The sequence below is a fragment of the Hippoglossus hippoglossus genome, chromosome 16 (assembly GCF_009819705.1).
Source record: "Hippoglossus hippoglossus isolate fHipHip1 chromosome 16, fHipHip1.pri, whole genome shotgun sequence".
NCBI classification, from domain to species: domain Eukaryota; kingdom Metazoa; phylum Chordata; class Actinopteri; order Pleuronectiformes; family Pleuronectidae; genus Hippoglossus; species Hippoglossus hippoglossus.
In genome coordinates this window covers 4,002,997-4,022,783 of record NC_047166.1, presented here as the reverse complement: position 1 = coordinate 4,022,783, position 19,787 = coordinate 4,002,997, and the positions used below count along the sequence as shown (strand labels likewise).

General features: G+C 42.7%; 2 protein-coding genes across 6 annotated transcripts; both read left to right on the top strand.

The window, feature by feature from the left end:
* The first annotated feature begins 187 nt into the window (after window positions 1-187).
* On the top strand, window positions 188-7,373 carry tap1 (transporter 1, ATP-binding cassette, sub-family B (MDR/TAP)). Its single transcript, XM_034610045.1, is given in 15 exon segments — window positions 188-476; window positions 1,889-2,218; window positions 2,603-2,831; window positions 3,007-3,121; window positions 3,597-3,727; window positions 3,923-4,128; window positions 4,342-4,539; window positions 4,716-4,844; window positions 4,945-5,139; window positions 5,236-5,349; window positions 5,351-5,413; window positions 5,927-6,086; window positions 6,753-6,869; window positions 6,872-6,888; window positions 6,981-7,373. Coding segments are annotated over 14 exon segments (2,223 nt in total). The 5' UTR covers window positions 188-476; window positions 1,889-1,897; the 3' UTR covers window positions 7,209-7,373.
* A 1,654-nt stretch (window positions 7,374-9,027) lies between these two features.
* brd2b (bromodomain containing 2b) lies at window positions 9,028-19,192 on the top strand. 5 transcript variants are annotated; one of them, XM_034610039.1, is made up of 12 exons: window positions 9,028-9,192; window positions 12,072-12,360; window positions 12,531-12,668; window positions 13,081-13,225; window positions 13,429-13,592; window positions 13,764-14,273; window positions 14,423-14,551; window positions 14,654-14,887; window positions 15,009-15,274; window positions 15,410-15,726; window positions 17,267-17,389; window positions 17,573-19,192. In XM_034610039.1, exons 1-12 carry the CDS (start codon window positions 9,161-9,163, stop codon window positions 17,701-17,703), a joined length of 2,478 nt encoding a protein of 825 aa, XP_034465930.1. In that variant the 5' UTR covers window positions 9,028-9,160; the 3' UTR covers window positions 17,704-19,192. The 5 variants fall into 5 exon arrangements, with proteins under 5 accessions (XP_034465930.1, XP_034465929.1, XP_034465927.1 ...); XM_034610038.1 differs by having other exon boundaries at window positions 9,029-9,192; window positions 17,264-17,389; XM_034610036.1 differs by having other exon boundaries at window positions 9,044-9,192; window positions 14,654-14,899.
* The last annotated feature ends 595 nt before the right edge of the window (window positions 19,193-19,787 follow it).

Below are 19,787 nucleotides of genomic sequence, written 5' to 3'. Positions count from 1 at the left end.
TTATTATTATTATAAATCAAAATGTCTGAACATGTGAACACGGCCTGTAACGCTCGGGCAGTTTCACCGTCTGGCCACACGATGCCGCTGTGGAGCGCTTGGAGGTTCACGCCACACACATGAGCTGACCAGAGGAACAGAAACACACAACAGTGTTGTTGTTTAATTACATAGTTTATTAAAGCAGGAACATATTTAACTGAAGAACAATAATCAATAACAAGCTGCTGGTGGTTCTTCGTCCTCCCCTCCACGGTCAGACACGAATGGGACTTCCCGTTGAGGAGAGGGAGTATAAACGGTTTACTTTCGGTTTCACTCCGGCTCACACACACACACACACTCCTCTGCCACCACCGAGCACGACGCTGCTCGCGGAAACTAACAGTTTCATTTGCTCCGAATAATATCTGAAGTGTTTTTATTGATATAATCTCAGGCGGAAAACACGCGTCTGACTTCACGAGCTCGAGAAGGTAAGTTTCATTTAATGTCGTTGTGCTAAAGGTTTAGTTCGCTAGCTAAACGATGCTACATCTACTGTAAGGTAGCATAAAGTTTGACTTCGGGCAGTAATATACAGTAGTGTGTCCGTGTGTGTGTGTGTCTCTCTGTGTGTGTGTGTGGTCCGTGTGTGTGTGTGTGTGCGTGCGTGCGTGTGCGTGTCTGTGTGTGTGTGCGTGCGTGTGTGCGTGCGTGTCTCTGTGTGTGTGTGTGTGTCTGTCTGTGTGTGTGTGTCTCTGTGTGTGTGTGTGTGTGTCCGTGTGTGTGTGTGTGTGCGTGCGTGTCTGTGAGTGTGTGTGTGTGTGTGCGTGCGTGTGTGGGTGTGTCTGTGTGTGTGTGTGTCTCTGTGTGTGTGTGTCTCTGTGTGCTTGTGTGTCTCTGTGTGTCTCTGTGTGTGTGTTCTGGTTGTCTCTGTGGGACCTTTTCTAAAAGAGGTAACACTTAATTTGAATTAACCCCCAATAAGGAATAAGATGTGAGTTGGTTGTGGTTAAGGATCAGATTTGTCTTTAGGCTGTGTGTGTGGTGTGTGTGTGTGTGTGTGTGTGTGTGTGTGTGTGTGTGTGTGTGTGTGCGTGTGCGTGTGTGCGCGCGCTGCAGCCGTTTCAAGGAAATCAGCAGTGCAGGAGAAAATGAAAGTAACCGAACACCAGCTGCAGCAAACAGAAAGTACCTTTGTCAGTCAAGTGGATTAAACTGCAAAGTGTGAAGTTTAGTTCATGTCGTTACAAAGTGAAATCTACGAGTACACATCAACATACACCAGCACATGTATTCAATATTTATTATACTATTTAAAACGTAGTTATAGACTGTTTAGGTCTTTCTGGTCATTTTTGTCTGTTATGCACACTTCTGGACTCGGCATCGTTTTCCTGTGTGTCCTCTGTTCACTGTGTTGTAAGTTATAAACTTTACTTAGTTAAAACTGCAGGTTATGAGCCCAGTGTATGTGGTTTCAAGCGGAGTAGACAGGAAGAAACACTTTGCTGTCAATATATACATGCACTATTACTTCTGTCATGTTTGCTGATCCTGTGCAGTCATTTGAAAAGCAGTTTAGACTCTTTATCTCTTTATGTGAACCATGTCTGTCTCCGTCTTATGCACTTTAATGGACTCTGTGTGTGTGTGTGTCTTCTATTTTGAATTTATATATGAACTATGCACCTCTGTTTTTAACTTTTTGTGGCCCTGTAGATCACTTTTTTTGACATAGTTTAGCCTTAGTTCATGTAGTTACAAAGAGATAGAGAGGAAAAAGTAAACCTGATCTGACCTGGCTCCAAGTTGACTTTATTTGTCTGCCCCCCCCCCCCCCCCCCACCCCCCCCCCCCCCCCCCCCCCCCCCCCCCCCCCCCCCCCTTTCTCTTGTATTTGCAGGACCTGGGCATGATGAAGAAGATGAGTTACTTCTTCCCCCTGCTCTTGGTGTGCTTGGACGTGTGTGCGGTGCACGCCATCAGCCTCTCCCAGCTCTCGCCTCTCTTCGTCTCCCACCCACTCCTCACCCTGTGGGGGGCAGGGCTGATCCGGGCCTTCCTCCTTATCGCCCTCACCTTCGCCCACCCTGGAAACCAGTGGATGAGCAGCTTCGGGGGGCTCCAGAGCTTAGGGGTCCTCTGCTTCCACTTTCCAATATACACAACTCTTCTGTGGGGGCTCGGGCTGTCCACCATGGAGGAGCTGTGGGGGTGGCACTCATGGGAAAGGGTGGGTGGCTTTGTTGGCTGGATAAAACTCTGCATAAGATAATTTATTGTGTTTCCATTTGACAGTTAACAGAATATTGTAAATGCTATTTGCTTCAGAGAGAAGTGGAATTAAGACAAATACTTTGTATGTTCCTTTTTGGAGCCAATCACAGCTTGAGTCTTGAGCAGGAACAAGACTGAAAACAAAACGAAACCAGTGTGAAATCTGGCCCGAGAAGCACGATGTTAATCACTCTGTGGATCATACAAGATAACATTTGGAACCAAGAAGGCTGTTTATTACTTTAATGCATTCCCTCTTTAGCCTTACTTTTTGGCAGGAGCAGTAAGAGATGTGATGTGTTTTCTTTTTGAGTATTGAACCTGTGATTTCCTTCTGCAGGTGTTACAGGGTTATGTCGTGACAGCAGTGGCCTGGCTCTACTGGAGCCAATACGTGTCTTCTCTTCTGCTCTCCTCGGGCCGATACATCTCATCTCTGTTCACGAAGACGCCCTCTGAGAAGCCTGAGCAGGACACCGTCACCCTTCTGAATAGACTGACGGGATACCTGAAGCCATATAAGTGGCGCTTCTCTGCTGTGCTGTCACTCGTGTTTTTTTCTTCTTACGGTAAGTGAGACAACAGTTTGATTTAGATAAAGGGTGTGGAGTTTATTTTCTGTATAGTACCAACCTGATATTAAACAGGCCGTGGGACTAAATTATCAATGACCGTGGTATCGATAAGCTCTGATGGGTGCTGATCTCACGACTGAAGAAATGAATAATAATCTTCTGACCTCAGGTGAGATGGCTATCCCTCAGTACAGTGGTCGCATGGCTGACTGGATCTCTAATGAAGAATCACCTGATGCGTTCACAGAGGCAATCATATTCATGACATTAATGACCTTCACCAGGTAATGTAAGCTTTGTCACAAAGCTGTTTAAGCATTTTAAGTTTATAAAATACCAGAATTGGTTAAGTTTAGGTCTCTGTCTCTGGTCATTTTCACTGGGATAGAGCAATTTTTCAGGTAGACATTTAGGTGAAGTATAATTATATTTATTTATATATATGTTACTAGCTTCAGATTTATTTCATATAAAAAAAAAAGCATTATCATATAATCATGTCCAACCTAAGTGGTACAGTATTTTTAAGATTTACTACCTAATATTATTGAGCTGTGTGTGTGTTTTTTTAGTTTATGCAGATGGTAACATGTAAAAATCTGCCAACTCGTGGCTTAGAAAGGGAATCTAATTTGCTGTATTTCTATATATTTCCTTTTTCTGGCACTTCATTCCTTTTTGAAAGTTTGTGTAGTAATACCGTTGAGCTGATATGTTGTGTACTTTACACTGTAATGTGTCTCCTGTTGCATGGTCCAGCGCTGTCCTGGAGTTTGTATGTGACCTCATCTACAATGTCACCATGAGCCACATCCACACCTCGGTGCAGGAAGTTGTCTTCCAGGCCGTGCTGAAACAGGATATAAGTTTCTTTGATGCAAATGATACTGGTAAACGACTGACAACACAAAGTTATCTTTAAATGAAAGCCCATCGCACAGTTGACCATTGTGAATAAATCCTGAACATATTTTTTCCGTATGGTACCAGGCTTTTATTTTTATCAAGGCCAACCTCAGTTCTCTGATAATTTTTGGACGGCTCTTCACTTCACAGGAAAACTAACGACCCAACTTTCCTCTCAGGTGTACTGGTGTCCCGCATCACCACAGATGCCAATAATATGAGCGAGGCGCTGAGCGAGAAACTCAGTCTCGTGATGTGGTACACAGCACGTTTTGTCTTCCTCTTGTTCTTCATGGTGAGCCAGTCGTGGAAAATGACCTTGTTCAGTTGCATGGGACTGCCCATCATCTGGGTCATACCAAAACTCATCGGACATTTCTACCAGGTAAACATAAATCTACGCTTTATATCATAAGTAGAGTGAATTCCTCCCACCAAGGCCCAACAGTCCCCATAAATTTGAAGTTAATTTCATACACACATAGATATCAGTCCCCAAAATGCAGTGTAAATACAATTATCATCACAAAAGAGGATTTCATTTCTTAAATACATTATTAATTAATTTTTTAATCGTTCTTTTTTAAATCTGTCTCAGACTATTGCTGTAAAAGTTCAGGAGTCACTGGCTAAGGCCAACCAGGTGGCCACAGAGACTTTCTCCAACATGAAGACAGTGAGGAGTTTTGCCAACGAGGATGGCGAGACAGAGAGGTACAGACGGCAGCTGGACGACACTTACAGCCTGAACAAAAAGGAAGCTCTTGGCTATGCGGCCTCTACCTGGGCCAACAGCGTGAGTCGAATACTGATCTGTGCTAAAAAGTATACGGAGTTAGTCTAGAGAATTAATTGCACGAAGTGTCTGAAATGTCTCAGTGAGGTTGTTGCCTGAAACTTACGATTGAGACTCTTAAGATCTTGAAATGCAGGCGGGCCAATGTGGAATAATTGTCTTTTATGTTCTCCCAGATCACCACTTTGGCCCTGAAGGTGTTTATTCTGTACTACGGAGGGACTCTTGTGACCAGGGGGACTGTCAGCAGTGGGGACTTGGTGTCCTTCATCCTTTACGAGCTACAGTTTGCCTCTGCTGTTGAGGTGAGCCCCATGCCAAGAAGCAGCTAATCATTTTGTGCAAAGTAGCCCACAGTCGTATCAGTAAGTGCCCAGTTTTGCTTGACCTTCACTTCTCTTCCAGGGTGTCATGCATTCTTACCCGGATGTGAGGAAGGCAATCGGTGGCTCTCAAAAGATCTTTGAGTATTTGGATCGGAAACCTCAAATACCCCCAGACGGCACTTTGGCCCCCGAAACTCTTCAGGGACACATTCAATTCAAAAATGTCAGATTTTCTTACTCTGGCCCAGCAGATGAAAATAATATTGTGCTTAAGGTGTGTGTGTATTTATGTTTATCCCCTGTGCATTAATTATATTAACAATTTAAGTGATTTTCTCCTTCAATTAAACATAATCCTCTCTTCCAATAGGATGTGTCGCTGGAGCTAAAACCAGGTCAAACCACTGCCCTTGTTGGGCTCAACAGATCAGGGAAGACCACCCCTGTGTCAAACTGCTCGAGAGGTTTTTATCAGCCCCAAGCAGGGAGAGATCCAACTGGATGGAAAACCACTGCAGAGCTACAAAGACCAGTACCTACACGAAAAGGTGGGTCAGCAGCAAGTTAAGCTGTTGTCTGAAGAGAGTTTAATTAGATGAGTCGATTTAATCCTGTGAGTATTTGTTCATTCATGACAAAGTAGAGATCTAGTTTCTTTAAGAATACAGTAAATTTGTGTTAAATATTCCTACATTACCACGAAAAAAACCACAGTTAGGATTGTTACGAACTTTAAAGCCTTTATTTTCTTCTCTCTGAGGATGGTTTACATAATTTAACAATCCAACCCTTTTTCTAACTGTTTAACTACTCAACCTTTCATCTGAACATGCGGATGTAAAAACATAAATAAACAGACTTTTAATAGGTCATCATATTGCAAACATTGAAATTTGAAAATGAAATTTAAGTCGCTCAGAGCTGTAAACAAGGAAAGAAGATAGAAGAGAGAAGGTGAATCACAATTCATTGAAACTTTCTACTCTGTTAACATATCCTAGCTTCAGCTGTGACAACTATACAGCCACTAACTGTTCCCTCCTCATCCTCTGTGTTCATAGATTGCCGTGGTGAGCCAGGATTGTGTGCTGTTTGGTCGCTCGGTGCGGGAGAACATCAAGTACGGCTGCGAGAAAGCCACTGATGAGGAGATGCACCGCGCTGCCAAGCTGGCGAACGCCCACGACTTCATCATGGGGCTGCCAAATCAATATGACACAGGTTCAGAGCGGGTCTTTCTACTTTCTGGATGAAATTGGAATGATTTTTCATGTTAATTTAAATTCTTAGATGCTTGCACAGAAAATAGAACATATGCCTGTATTGATAAATAACTGTTTCCGTCAAGCTGTCGGACCTGAGTGTCTCAATCAAGCAATCACATTTTATTTGTATAGCCCATATTCACAAATCACAATTTGTCTCGTGGGGCTTAACAAGGTGCGACACCCTTTGTCTTTAACCTCAAAAGAGAAAACTACCAAATAAACCACATTAACAGAGGAAAAAGACTGAAACCTTGAATCTGAAGTCTTAAAGTGTGGAATGTATAGAACAAGTATTATAGTCCATCTATCAGTTTTCTGACACCTACCTGAACACAGGTTGCTTCACACATATTATTAAATATTATACTGCTGAGAAGTACAGGAAAATCTGGGCACTATTGTCCCTGCTGGTCATTCAGTTGTATTCTATGTGGTATTAAAAATCCTTATAGAAACTATGAGACCTGCAGAAACCCTGCTGACAGCAGTAGAGGAACTAATACATTGAATTAAGTGCACTTGAAACCAAAAGCACTCGGGTTCTTGTGATCTTGCAGAATTCAAAATACACTGTTCACCAAGTAAGTACAGAAACACAGTATGTCGTTCTGTTGTATAGATGCCGGAGAGAAGGGGGGGCAGGTAGCTGGAGGCCAGAAGCAGCGCATCTCCATTGCCAGAGCTTTGATCAGACGTCCCAAAATTCTGATACTGGACAACGCCACCAGTGACTTGGATTAGAGAATGAATACCAGGTAGGAAATGATTGTGTTTCCCACATTGTTTTTGCTCTTGATTTGTCTCTTTTTCTCTTCATATAACAGCAAGTCATGGTTGTACTCAACAGGTCTACCAAGCTTTGTTGAAGCTAGCCAACACCGTGCTGCTGATTTCCAACCAGATGAATGTTGTAGAGAAGGCCAATCATATAGTTGTTCTCAGTGAGGGGGTGATAAAGGAGGAGGGCAGCCATGGTGAGCTGCTGGAGAAAGGCGGCCTTTATGCTGACATGGTGAAAAAGTACAATATGGGCTTTCAGCGCAAAGAAGAGAAGAGGAACGATGCACAGTCATGATACCTTTGGGTCCCCATGGAGCCAGAGAAGTCAAGGTACAGAGGAGTTGCTGGTTGAAAGTCTGGACTTGAAGGTGTCGAAACTCCAGCTACACTTTAACTTTATTGTTAAACGACGCTTATTGTATTGGTAGAGATTTGTGCCTCCTTGCACCTTGGAATTAGAGGAAGATGTACCAGAAGTTAATACTTACTTCTAGACTCCTAGAAAACGTTCAATCAGAATTCCCGAGTGAGGCGTCGCTGCAGTCACAAACTCCCATCTGCTCCAGAAAGAAAGGATCAACTTGGACAGTGTTATAGATGCGTAATGTTATACTTAATTATATGATACCATGATATAAATGGGGTTGATTTTAAATGAGAATCATCAGCTGCATTTATCCACTCCTCTTTCCATATTTCCGTCCATTAACACACCGGCCTATGGCAGCCAGTATCATGTGTTGCCTTGTGTGTTGCCTACAGAAGGAGCTGAGGGTTGATCTGCTTTATCTACTGGATCATAATTTATGAACCTAATGCACTCTAGAGATGTTTGTGATGTTTCATATTGCACTATTTACAAATTTGTTTTCCTAAACGTTTTGGCTGTATATATATTTTTTTTATATTTGTCAAATGTTTTATCCAACTTTTCCCTGTATTAATCTTGTAAGTAAATTAAAGTTAGTACTTTGTTTGCCTCCCTTTAGTTATGACAATAAATAGTTTGAATGAATTACTCCTTTGTTATCCTTGTGTTGAGTTTCAGTTTTATAAGAGCAAAAACTGTGGTCTGAGTTGATCTGTGAAAGTGTTTAATTTTATGGTAATTATTATATTGATTTTTTTTGCTTTGAATATTATATATGTTTTGCAGCTTTTTGAGTTGAGATGATTCCAATTCAAGCTGTCATGAAAAGTGATGCCGTCTGACAATTTACTTAATTCAAGTTTCAAGTTGTAATTAAATTTAAATAAAAGTAAGATAGAAAAAGCTCACTATAAAAATAAAAAGGCAAATACAAGACTTCAAGACTTTATTTTTTATGTGCACAGAGAAAAACCACAGAAGCAAAAAAGTAACAAAATTACAAAAGTAATAAAATATAATAAAGTATACACCCAAAATCAAAATTATAAATATATTACTGAGTAGAATGAATGAATGAAAGTGTAAGTTTTACAATACAAAAATTACAATACAATACTGTATACGTTCAAATTCAATTTTAATATTTAGGGAATAATTAAACATTTTATTCACCCAGCAATTAATAGATTTTGAATGAAATCAACTCCTTTACACCTATTGATAAAGAAAGTGATCATTTGATGTCTCTCAGATCTGCTGTGATAAAAAAACAAACACTGCATTTCATGCAACTTTATAACCATTTGATAAATTCTGCAGTTTGTGTCCAGCCCTCAAATTATCAATTCACAAAATCCAGATGGAAATAGTTGCACATCTTTAAAACATATTAGGGGCAGTTCCCTGCAAGTAATCCGCAATATGAGGCACAAAACACGGCTGCATAACAACCCCGCTTCCCCGCAGACCCGTGGACACTCGCCTGTAAAGACAACCCCGCATTTAAGAAGCTAAAAACATGTATAAATCCCCGCGGTGAAGCGCAGTGCGACGCAGCCTCCATTGTTTTCACTCAACAGCTGATCGAGGACAACGTGTACCGAGCGGGGCACCGAGGGGGGGGCGGGGCGTGGAGCTCCGGCTGACGGACGTCTCCTCGCGGCCAATCGGAGCGCAGAGCTTGGCCGAGCGCCACCGGAAGTACGTCAGAGCGCCGCGCGGGGGGGTTTATATAGCGACACACGGAAGCGAACGGGCGCCATTTCGCTGCGGAGGGATCCTCGGCGGGTGTTTTCCTTTTTTTTTCTCCGGGTGGAAAGTGTCAGCGGGCGCTGGGAGAATTGGAAACCCGCGATCGACGCTCCGCCTTCAGCCGGATGGAAGCGGCCGTCAACCCGCCTCACGACAGGTAAACACCCGCGGGGGGGGTTTACAGTCCACACGGGGGGGGCGGAGGGTTTTAAACGGCTCCGCAGCGGCCATGGAGGCGGAGGAGCGTTAAATGTCATCCATCCCCGTTAGCCTCCCAACGGCAGCGCTAGCTTGTCTCACCACCCAGTTAGCTAGCTTCCCATCGCGGCGTTGCTAATCCCGATTCCTGCTAAATGCCCTTTTTATTTATTTATTCGTTTATCTTTTAGCTTCACCGGAGGAACCGGACCGTGGATGACAGCTGCTCCCACCGGCTCCCTGTCATTCATTGCCCGTGTAATCCCGCTGCTCGTGTGGCTAACGCTAACCGCTGCTAAATATCCAGTCCGCTTTGCTCACTTAATTCACTCCCTTTTATTTAGGTTGCAGTCAAATATAATATATATATATATTATGTTTTGATTGAAATCCTGTTACGCCAGCTAGCTCTCTGCTAGCAGCGGCTACATGCTGAGTGGTTAAAAAAAAAAACGACCCGGATCAACGGTTAATCGTGTTTGGATCCGTTTCTGCTGCAGCACCGTTGAAACCACAGTTGGGTTATTTTCATCTTTTGCATTAAGATAAAATGATATGAAAAATGTGTCCGTCATCCCTTTGCTGTCATTGTGAGGCCAGTGTTTACAAACAGGGAGGGCGGGGCGTCCGAACCACGCGATCCTCTGCTGTTGAGCCGCGTGTTTTTATTTCTCCTCCATCGCTTCCTCGTGGTGTGTGTGTGTGTGTGTGTGTGTGTGTGTGTGTGTGTGTGTGTGTGTGTGTGTGTGTGTGTGTGTGTGTGTGTGTGTGTGTGTGTGTGTGTGTGTGTGTGTGTGTGTGTGTGTGTGTGTGTGTGTGTGTGTGTGTGTGTGTGTGTGTGTGTGTGTGTGTGTGTGTGTGAGAAATCACAAAGCCTTAGAATAAAGAAGGATTCACGCGTTTCCTAAGGATCGTGGTTGTGCTCAGACTATTTGTTGTATCTGTCATATTGGGGAAAGTTTATGATTCATCTGACATGATCTCATTATCTGTAGAGGGCAACAGCAGCAGGTGTTTACAGCAATACTTTTAACTGATTCTATAGCCAAAGGGAAACGTAACCTTACTCCTCCATGATGCTTGTACACAACATATCCCAAATTAGTTATTTTCCACCTAAATGTACAAGACAATCTTTACAATTTGCGGTTTGGAATGTAATTCATGAAATTGTTATTCTGTTAAACTAAAGTTACACATGACCTCTAACTGCATGTGTTACATTAAATCAAGTTTATTTATTAAGCAGAAATGGGGGTGGACCAAAGTGTTGTACAGTAAGAAATCTAAATGGAATGAAAGATTGTTGTGTGATTGCTTTTGTCCCATCATGATCCCCCCCCCCCCCTCTACAAAACAAATCCTACTTTTGAGGTCCTACTCTTGACTTTGTGAATCATTGCACTGCTAATTAATATGCTTACATTGTGATTGAGATCTAGGCCTTTTGTAACCCATTTTATTTATAATACAATGTCTAAGTCCTTCTTTTACAATAATACCTGATAAATAACAAAAGGCTACAATATGCGGTCCCCTAAATAAGACTGGTATTGTGTTGTATTTACTACACAGCAGTGTCATGCTTTTCCTAACACAAACACCTCTGAGCCTTTCTTTGTGTTGCTCGGATTCTGACTGATGGAGAAAATCAGCTCACAGGCTTTGCTGGGGTTTGTGTGTCAGTGGAGCAGGTGTGTGTCTGTGTGTACGTGTGTGTGTGTGTGTGTGTGTGTGTCCTGATCTGGTGCATGTGCTCTGCTCAGAGGGGGTTCCTTTGACTGTGTGGACTGAGAGACCTCTGTTAAGCTGTGTAGTAAATGCTCTTATGTCGTCTCATTGAATCACAGGCTACACTGAAGATGGGGGGACTTTTCTTTTTAGAGCATTTTGAGGTCTGCATCATCTTCCTTTTTTAAATTTGCTTAAGTCTTTATTTCCAATGCCAACATTGTCCTTTTGTATTTCATCCATTCTTTCTCTCCAATAAGTAATAAATATACAAAAAATCCCACTTAATATTAGCAGTTACATTAGTTTTTGTTGAGAAGTGGCTGCACAATTCACTGTTGAGAATGAAACCAGCTGATTCAGCATGATTGTCAAAGAATGACAAAGCATTAAGTTCACATGAGATGGGGCCCAATATTATTATTATTTAGTTATATTCATGATCAGTGCAGTGAGCAGTGGAACAACTATCATCACAGTTCCTTAAAACCCTGTTGTCAAATGTTTTGTTTTGTTCAACAACAGTAAAACATTGATAATTTGGTATAATGCAAAAAGAAATTCCCTGTGGAAATAACTTGAAAGGATTAATTAACTCAAATTGCTATTTAAGTTAAATCATTTGTGCATTAATTTAATAATCCTTGCAGCTTTAGGGTGGGACATATTCATGATGTGTTTGTGAGTGACAGTTTTAAAAGTAAAGCTTTTTCCAATACTCGCATGAGAAAAACTGGAAAACATTCAGTTTTTGGTGGTTTATCACTCAGCCTTATTATAAATGACTGTTTATTTTTTTTAACTGGTGCGAGCCCATGGGATGATGGTTCCCATGGCTGTTTTAAAAGTAGCAGGCTGTTGATTGAATTCTAGTTTCCCTAGATAACATTTAGCCGACTCGGCGACAGAGCCATAGTTTCACTGGTCATATGGGTGACATAAATAAAGCATGTATAGAATGCAGATTGCCCAGTCAACATGAAAATAGCAGGTATATTTTTCTATGTGTGTTTTTACAAGGTAGCGTGTCTGTTCCTGACCTTTTTCTATTCCCAGCAGTGTTGTCACTTTTCCATCCTCTGGTCTTTCTGTCTCCGTAAACTGTAGCTCCCTGGTCGGGTTGTCCAGTGGCGGGATGGACCAGCACAGCAGCTCGGGCAAACGAATTCGCAAGCCCTCCCTGCTGTACGAGGACTTTGAGAGCCCCTCTCTGCCGCACACCATGCCCCAGGGCCCCCCAGCCCCAATGCAGCCCCTGGTCAAGGATCCCAGCCGACAAGGCCGGATGACCAACCAGCTGCAGTATCTCCAGAGGACCCTGATTAAGTGTCTGTGGAGGCACCACTTTGCCTGGCCTTTCCATGAGCCTGTGGATGCCTACAGGCTCAACCTGCCAGTGAGTTCACTTTCTACTTTCATTTGATGCATTTTATTCATGTCTGTGCAAAGCAAATATCCCCAATTGGATCCTTTTGTAAATTTAGATTTTTCAATTTGTTTATTATTCTTTGATTTAGAGAACCCATACATAAAAAAAAACTTAGTGTCTCATTCTGTCTTTTTCAGGATTACCATAAAATTATTAAACAACCCATGGACATGGGGACCATAAAAAAGCGCCTTGAGAACAGCTTCTACCGCTGTGCAAGTGAGTGCATACAGGACTTCAACACGATGTTCACCAACTGCTACATCTACAACAAGGTAGGTTAAATGGTAGAGAACCGAGCTCTGTCCATCCTGTTATTGCTTTCTTTTTCATTTCTCTCTTATGCTCTTCCAAATAACATTTCCCCTCCCTTTTTATAAACACGTAACACAAGGTAATAACACAGGGTTATATAAAGATCAAGGCATTCAGAGAAGCACCGGAAGCAGCTTTATTTACTTTGAAAATGTGTTGGAGGTTTCATTATTTATTTTTTCTCAAGATACACGTGTTCAAAGGTTTTCAAAGGTTTTTTCCCCAACAGCTTATATTTGAAGCACTTATAAAACAACTAATTTGAGTTACAATAAGTAATATATTTAAATGAAAATGCATCACTTTTTTTTATATCATCAATGGTTTTTTTTTGTTTTACTAATGTGTTAATAAATCGTTTTTCGTGTTTAGCCGACGGACGACATTGTGCTGATGGCCCAGTCCCTAGAGAAGATCTTCCTCCAGAAAGTGGCCCAGATGCCCCAGGAGGAAGTGGAGCTCCCACCTCCAACTCCTCGAAACAAAAACAACAGGGGAAGAGGTCGCAAATCTAGTTGTGAGTTAATGACAAAGTCTTACAGAGTTGTTGTTCCGTTTTAACCACTGGAAATAATCAGTATTTTTCGGTTTTCAGAGTTTTCTGTTATGAATAATATGCTTCCCTCCAAATTTCTTGGTGTGAATGTTATTGTCAAATATCAATATGCAGCTCAGTTTTTGATTTCAGCTCCTATTTTAAAAGTTGACTTTGTTTCTCAGCATCCAGGGCTCAGCAGGTGCCAGCAGTGTCACAGTCGGCCTACTCCCCTTCCTCCTCAGACACTGGAGAGTCCATGCTCGCTAACTCTCCCCAGACTGTGCTGACCAAAAGCCTGCCTCCTGCCAACATCATGGGCCTGCCCCCTACACAGCCCACAACCAAGGTACTTAGAAAACACATAGTCGGTATCATATGGTAGAACACAAGCAAAACACTGATACCTAGTACAATGAAACTTATTTGGTGTATTCAGTGTTTAAGTTTCTAGAAAGGTTTAAAAAGGAGTAATGAGTTAAATAATTGTAACTTCCAACCTCTGTAATGTTTTCTGTAGAAGAAAGGTGTAAAAAGGAAGGCCGACACCACCACCCCCTCCAACATGGGCTTTACTGTGGGCCTTTCGGGTGTGGGCATGTCTGGAGCGACCCACATGGTAGGTTTAGGGAAAGGAGGACACGGGGGCCAAGTACACGACACCTCCATGCACACCATCTCCATGGGGGGCATGGGCATGGACACTCCACCTGGGATGGGCCTGGTCAGGAGCGCTGGAGGTCCTGTCCTCCTCCAGCCAATGATGGCTGGTGGTGGACGCAGGGTCGGCAGCGGACGCCCCATCAAACCCCCCAAGAAGGACTTGCCCGATTCGGTCCAGCCTCAGGCCTTGAAGAAGAGCAAACTGAGTCCTCAGCTGAGGTACTGCAGCGGGCTGCTGAAAGACATGCTGTCGAAGAAACACGCAGCGCTCGCCTGGCCTTTCTACACACCTGTGGACACCGCCGCCCTGGGACTTCACGACTATCACGACATCATCAAGTGCCCCATGGACCTCAGCACCATCAAGGTGAAGTCTCACATACTTTTAATTCTGTGAAATAGTAATAAGCAATGAATATTACCTTGCTTTGGATAGAAACAATATTTCTTAATGGCTTTAAATGTAACACAAAATAAAATGTGCCAATAAAATTCATCTTCCCAATGTGTTATCAGAGGAAGATGGACTGTCGTGAATACAGGGACGCTCAGCAGTTTGCTAGCGATGGCCGACTCATGTTCTCCAACTGCTACAAGTACAACCCACCTGACCACGATGTTGTAAACATGGCACGGAAGCTGCAGGTGAGCTTAGCTTAGCTTTTAAAACATTCAGAACGAGTCTTTGTATTTGATGTTTCCTCCCCTTTCTTATCTTTGATTTGGGCTTTTCCTTTTGTGCCCCAGGATATTTTTGAGTTCCGTTTTGCCAAGATGCCAGACGAGCCACACATGGACCATACAAACATGTCGATGAGTGGCAACCCAACATCCTCTTCGTCCTCTTCCTCCTCCTCTTCCTCGTCATCATCCTCTGACTCTGAGAGTGAGCCTAGCAGCGAGAGTGAAGAGAGCGAGAGCAGCCCCAGCTCAGACAGTGAAGAGGAGCGAGCACATCGCTTGGCTGAGCTGCAGGATCAGGTGTGCACACAAGTAAGGCCTCCAGTTGCTATTCATTTATTCAAGTGTTACAACACATTTCACGTGGAAACAAAATGTTTTTCACTGTGATAATTTTGTTGTTTTTAAATCTTTCTCTCAGCTCCGAGCCATGCACGAGCAGCTGGCCGCCCTCTCTCAGGGCCCCATTGTCAAGACCAAGAAGAAAAAAGAGAAGAAGGAGAAAAAGGAGAAGGAGAAGGAGAAGAAGAAAAAGAAGAAGCTGGAGAAGAAGAGTCGAGGCAGCAGAAGCAGAGCGGGCTCTGAGGAATGGAAGATGCCTGGAAAAATCCTGAAGAGCAAGTCTGCCAGAGCAGGTGGCTCGCAGACCAAGAAGAGCCAGGGGAAGAAGAGTAACAAGAACAGCAAGTCAGTAGTAAAATGATTACCCACCTTATCAGTTATTGTAAAGCTTTATCGCATCTTCAAGTTGTTTCAGATATTTAGCACCGGCTGATAATATTTACCTTCGTCCTGATTTGATCTCTTCTCTCAATTCTTCAGGACTGCAAAGAAGCCGTTCGAGCCCCCGGTGGCCCCTTCCATGCTGCCGCACTACGACTCGGAGGAGGAGGATGAGATTGTGCCCATGTCGTATGACGAAAAGCGCCAGCTAAGCCTCGACATCAACAAGTTGCCGGGGGAGAAGCTGGGTCGCGTGGTCCACATCATCCAGTCCAGGGAGCCTTCCCTGAGGGACACCAACCCGGAGGAGATTGAGATCGACTTTGAAACACTGAAACCATCGACACTGAAAGAGCTGGAGCGCTACGTCATGACCTGTCTGAGGAAGAAGCCCCGCAAGCCTTACGGAGAGCCAGGTAGATGAAACGTCCACCATGAAGCATGGTGGCTTAAACGTGTCTTCTTTGTAGCCTCCCACATATCTGATGATATACAGGGACAGCAGCATGTGATCCAAATGACCTTTAGGCAGCACCAAGCTGAGGTTCAGGCTCTGGCAATAAAAACACACCAAAACTGCAGATACTTAAGTGCCCCTGATTTTCACTGTGATTGTTTTGCGGCATCATTGAGACACAGCACAAAGAAAAGACAATTCACTTTCACACCCTCAAGCAGCAACACATCTCGAAGCAGCTGATCTTTGTAAAGCACCACATGCTCTTCGATATGAAATTTATAAAACCGGGAAGGCCGGCCAAAAATGAGGCAGCATGACGAGGCAATCGTATTATATCAAAGTTCGATTTCACCCTGACCGGACTGCTGAAGATATAAAAGTGTAACCATAGTATTGCACCAAACTGACTTTTCTCAGCCTGTTCATGCACTTGACTTTGGTTCTGCACCCACATCTTTTATTCATCTCTCCTCGGTGAACAAGAGCTAGTTTTCCTCCTGAGTTAACGCTGCTGTATTGGTCTCGAGCAGCTTATCCCATGTGGAAAATTAAAATTATGAACTTGCTGAGTTAGTATGCACTGTGTTGCACTGAAGCATAGAGCATTTAATCAATGACATGTCATGGCAGTTCTTATATTTGAGGCATGTCAGGAGGTTTTCCACATGAATGACTAGTAGCAACATCAATTTTCTTGAGGTTTATTTCCTCCTGTTAACAACGAACTGTAATTTGATAATGTCAACGTGAGGAACGGTCATATCTTTACTTGCCTTACCTGATTAAAAACGGCTAAGTCAGGTGTTCCCGAAGCTGCAGGATGATGGTGCAACTTGTACTTCAGCTCTGTTGGTCTTGGCTGAAAGGAACTGATGTGTAGAGTTGAAGTGATCCGTCTATACACAGAAAACAGGTTTGCAGCTATTATGATCATTTATTAATCATAATTTTTCGAGGAAAATGTGTAATTTTCTTTGTCTCACTTGACAGCGTCGTGGAAATTTCGCCCTCACATCTTTTTCTAGTCTCAAATAAACTAAATACCCGAACTGAAGACGAAAGAATCTAGTGTTTCCCATTAATTACCTACACTGTGGTGTCCCTTTAGCTGTTAGTTTGAAGGTAGCGGTAAACCTAAATATTCTAAGGTTCCTAACTTTGTTTTGTGCCGTTGTAGATCTCTGTGGAACGCTCTTTGCCTCGCTGTCTCCGTCTCTTCCTCCATTTCTCCGTCCTGTGTCAGTGGACCATTAAAACTGATCTTATCTTAGGGAAACACTGGGAGCAATTTGAAAACACACCTTGGGCCTTTGTTTTGGGCACATCTCATATTTTTGTAATGTTTACAGACCAAACACTTGCTCCCTTTACACTGTTCCTTCCCTTTACACACCACTCCCCCTCTTAGCACATCTTCAGTAACAGTAATTGCAGCTGTATTGTCTATGTGGATGTCATGTGGTGTAACAGCCTTGTCGTTGTTTCACCTGCAGCAGGGAAAGGCAGTATTGGCAAATCTAAAGAGGAGCTGACTCTGGAGAAGAGGAGGGAGCTGGAGAAGAGGCTGCAGGACGTCAGCGGACAACTCAACTCTGTCAAGAAACCTACGAAAGCTAAAGGTGAGCTCCTGCATCTTCACTGTCTCAATGAATGTGTCTTCTGAACCTTTTAATCTGTGGATTTTCTTGATTATTGTCTTTCATAAGATTTTTTTACATGTGCTTAAATGGTTCTTTTCATCTGTACCTGGTGCAGCTGTAGAATCAGATTCTCTCGATCTAACCCACTCCTCCTTTCCTCAGCGGAGAAGCCCAGTGCTGTCGAGACCAACACGCAGCCCGCGCGCCTCAGCGGCAGCAGCTCCAGCTCCGACTCCTCTTCCTCCTCCTCCTCGTCGTCGTCCTCAGACACCAGCGATTCAGACTCTGGCTGAGATCCTTAGCAGCGGCTAAGAGTGGGATAAAAAAAAAAATAACACTAATAACTCAGGGACTTGGGCTGGCCCAGGACACAACACACCCTGAAACCGTAGTGGGCTGAGATATTAGACACCATGGCAACAAAAAACCTAAAATGTTTTGAATGTGGGACTGAGGGATGTGAAACAATGTCTCTGTGGATCAATATAGAACCCAAACACTAAATGCCTTGGTTCCCCTCTCCTCCCCTTTGTAAATACTTGTACAAATTTATGTTTCTTTTATAAAGAAGAATTTTATGGTGATCCCCCAAAGAGGGAAGCGGAGTAATAAAAAAAAAATAAAAAAAGGATGTGGAAAGACGGGCCATGCCCCAAAATCTGCTTTGGTCGGCCTCTACGCTGTCCTCTGGTGGTGAGGGAGTGGAAGAGTCGTTATTTATTTGTTTTCTTCACCCACATTTCCTCAGATGTTACTGGAATTTGAACCAGCAACTGTTTTGGTCACGAGCCTTGCTTTTCTAACATCTTGGCCTTCTGCCACACTTAATCTTTAGACCAACCCCCTTAGACTCGGCCTTAATGATCCAGATTGTGAATAACTGTGTGATTATAAGGTAAAATAACTTATTGTGAAGGAGACTCCTCATGTCTGTTGAGCAGTAAATGAAACCCATGTTTTCTGCCATATTCCGGTCAAAAGTTAAACTTGGTTACAGCTCGAGTTGTGTTTACAGCCATAAATCTCCTTCGTTCCACATTGAGCTTCATGCAACAGTTTTTCTTTCACAGCTTGTAGTTCTCGGTCTTGTTTGAAAACAAGGTGGATTTATATACAGTATAGATATATGGTAAAATACTGTAAGTTCCAAGTTTGCAATTGAGTTTCTTATTTATTTTGTCTCGATCTACGTGGCTGCACTGTTCCTCCAAAAGCCCAACAAGTGTTTTTTAGACTTGAGCGTGACCCTGATTGAATTACTGTCTGTCTTCAGTATTTTGAAAGCAGCTCAGCTTTGGTGTTGTTCTCAACGTTTGTCCATCACATCGAACAGGAACAACACAGGCTGCTGAATGTCACCAGATCCCAGAGCAGGTTTCTAATCCCCACACGAGTGAAGGATTGAAGACACCTGTCGCTCTTGGGGTCGAAGGTTTCTGAAAACCAATCGTTGGGCTGCTCAGCACTTTCTGGGAACAATGGGAATTGACTGAATAAACTGAAGATGAACGCCGCCACACGTTTCCTATAAAGAGACGTCCTCACAGTCCAATGCATAGTTAAAGCTGTTGTTGAATGTTCAGCGAATGAAGATATGCTTGTATATATTTAAACTGTATTTGCTATTGCACAAACTATTGTATTTCTGCTGTTTATATTTTGAGTTCCCTGTTTTTTAACATGCTGTCATTTCTCATTCCTGTCTTGGTTGTTCTCTCAGAATCATACCTTCATTTGACAACTGTGTTTATTAAAATATTCACTTCTGTAGAAGAGTTTGAATTTGGTCTGAAAGTTTCATTCTATTGACTCTAGTTTTTCCATTCATGGTGAAATACTGTTTCGTTCCTCGTCCGATAGAGATTCAATTTTTGTTTGTCAGCAGGATTACGCAAAAACGACTGGACGGATTATCACGAAACTTTAAAGTGATGTGATGTGATTCAATTTAATCTGGATTAGAGGGCAGATCCCTTCTTTAACATTGTGAGATGCTGGTTCTTTTGATATTTCCATCCTTTTCCCAGTGAATAATTCATGGATCTTGATGAAAACAATCTGTTGTGGTCTACTGAGTAGATTCTAGTTGAGGCTGTATTTTAAAACTTAGCATGTGGTCTGAACTTCAGTTCTTATTGAACGACATAATTCACTCAGTTTTGATAGTTAGTATAGAGCTGGAGTTATTGGAGGATTAATTGATTAGTGCATCAGCCGAAAGAAATTTAGTCACATTTGAAGAAAGAAATTACAATTGCTGTTATTGTCTTCTCAGATATTGACGTGTTTCTTTGTCGTCTAGAAAGTGAAAAAAACTAAAAGTGAAAATCTTGATCTTCAGTGTCTCCCCGGTCTAAAGGGAATCATAAAGGGTATT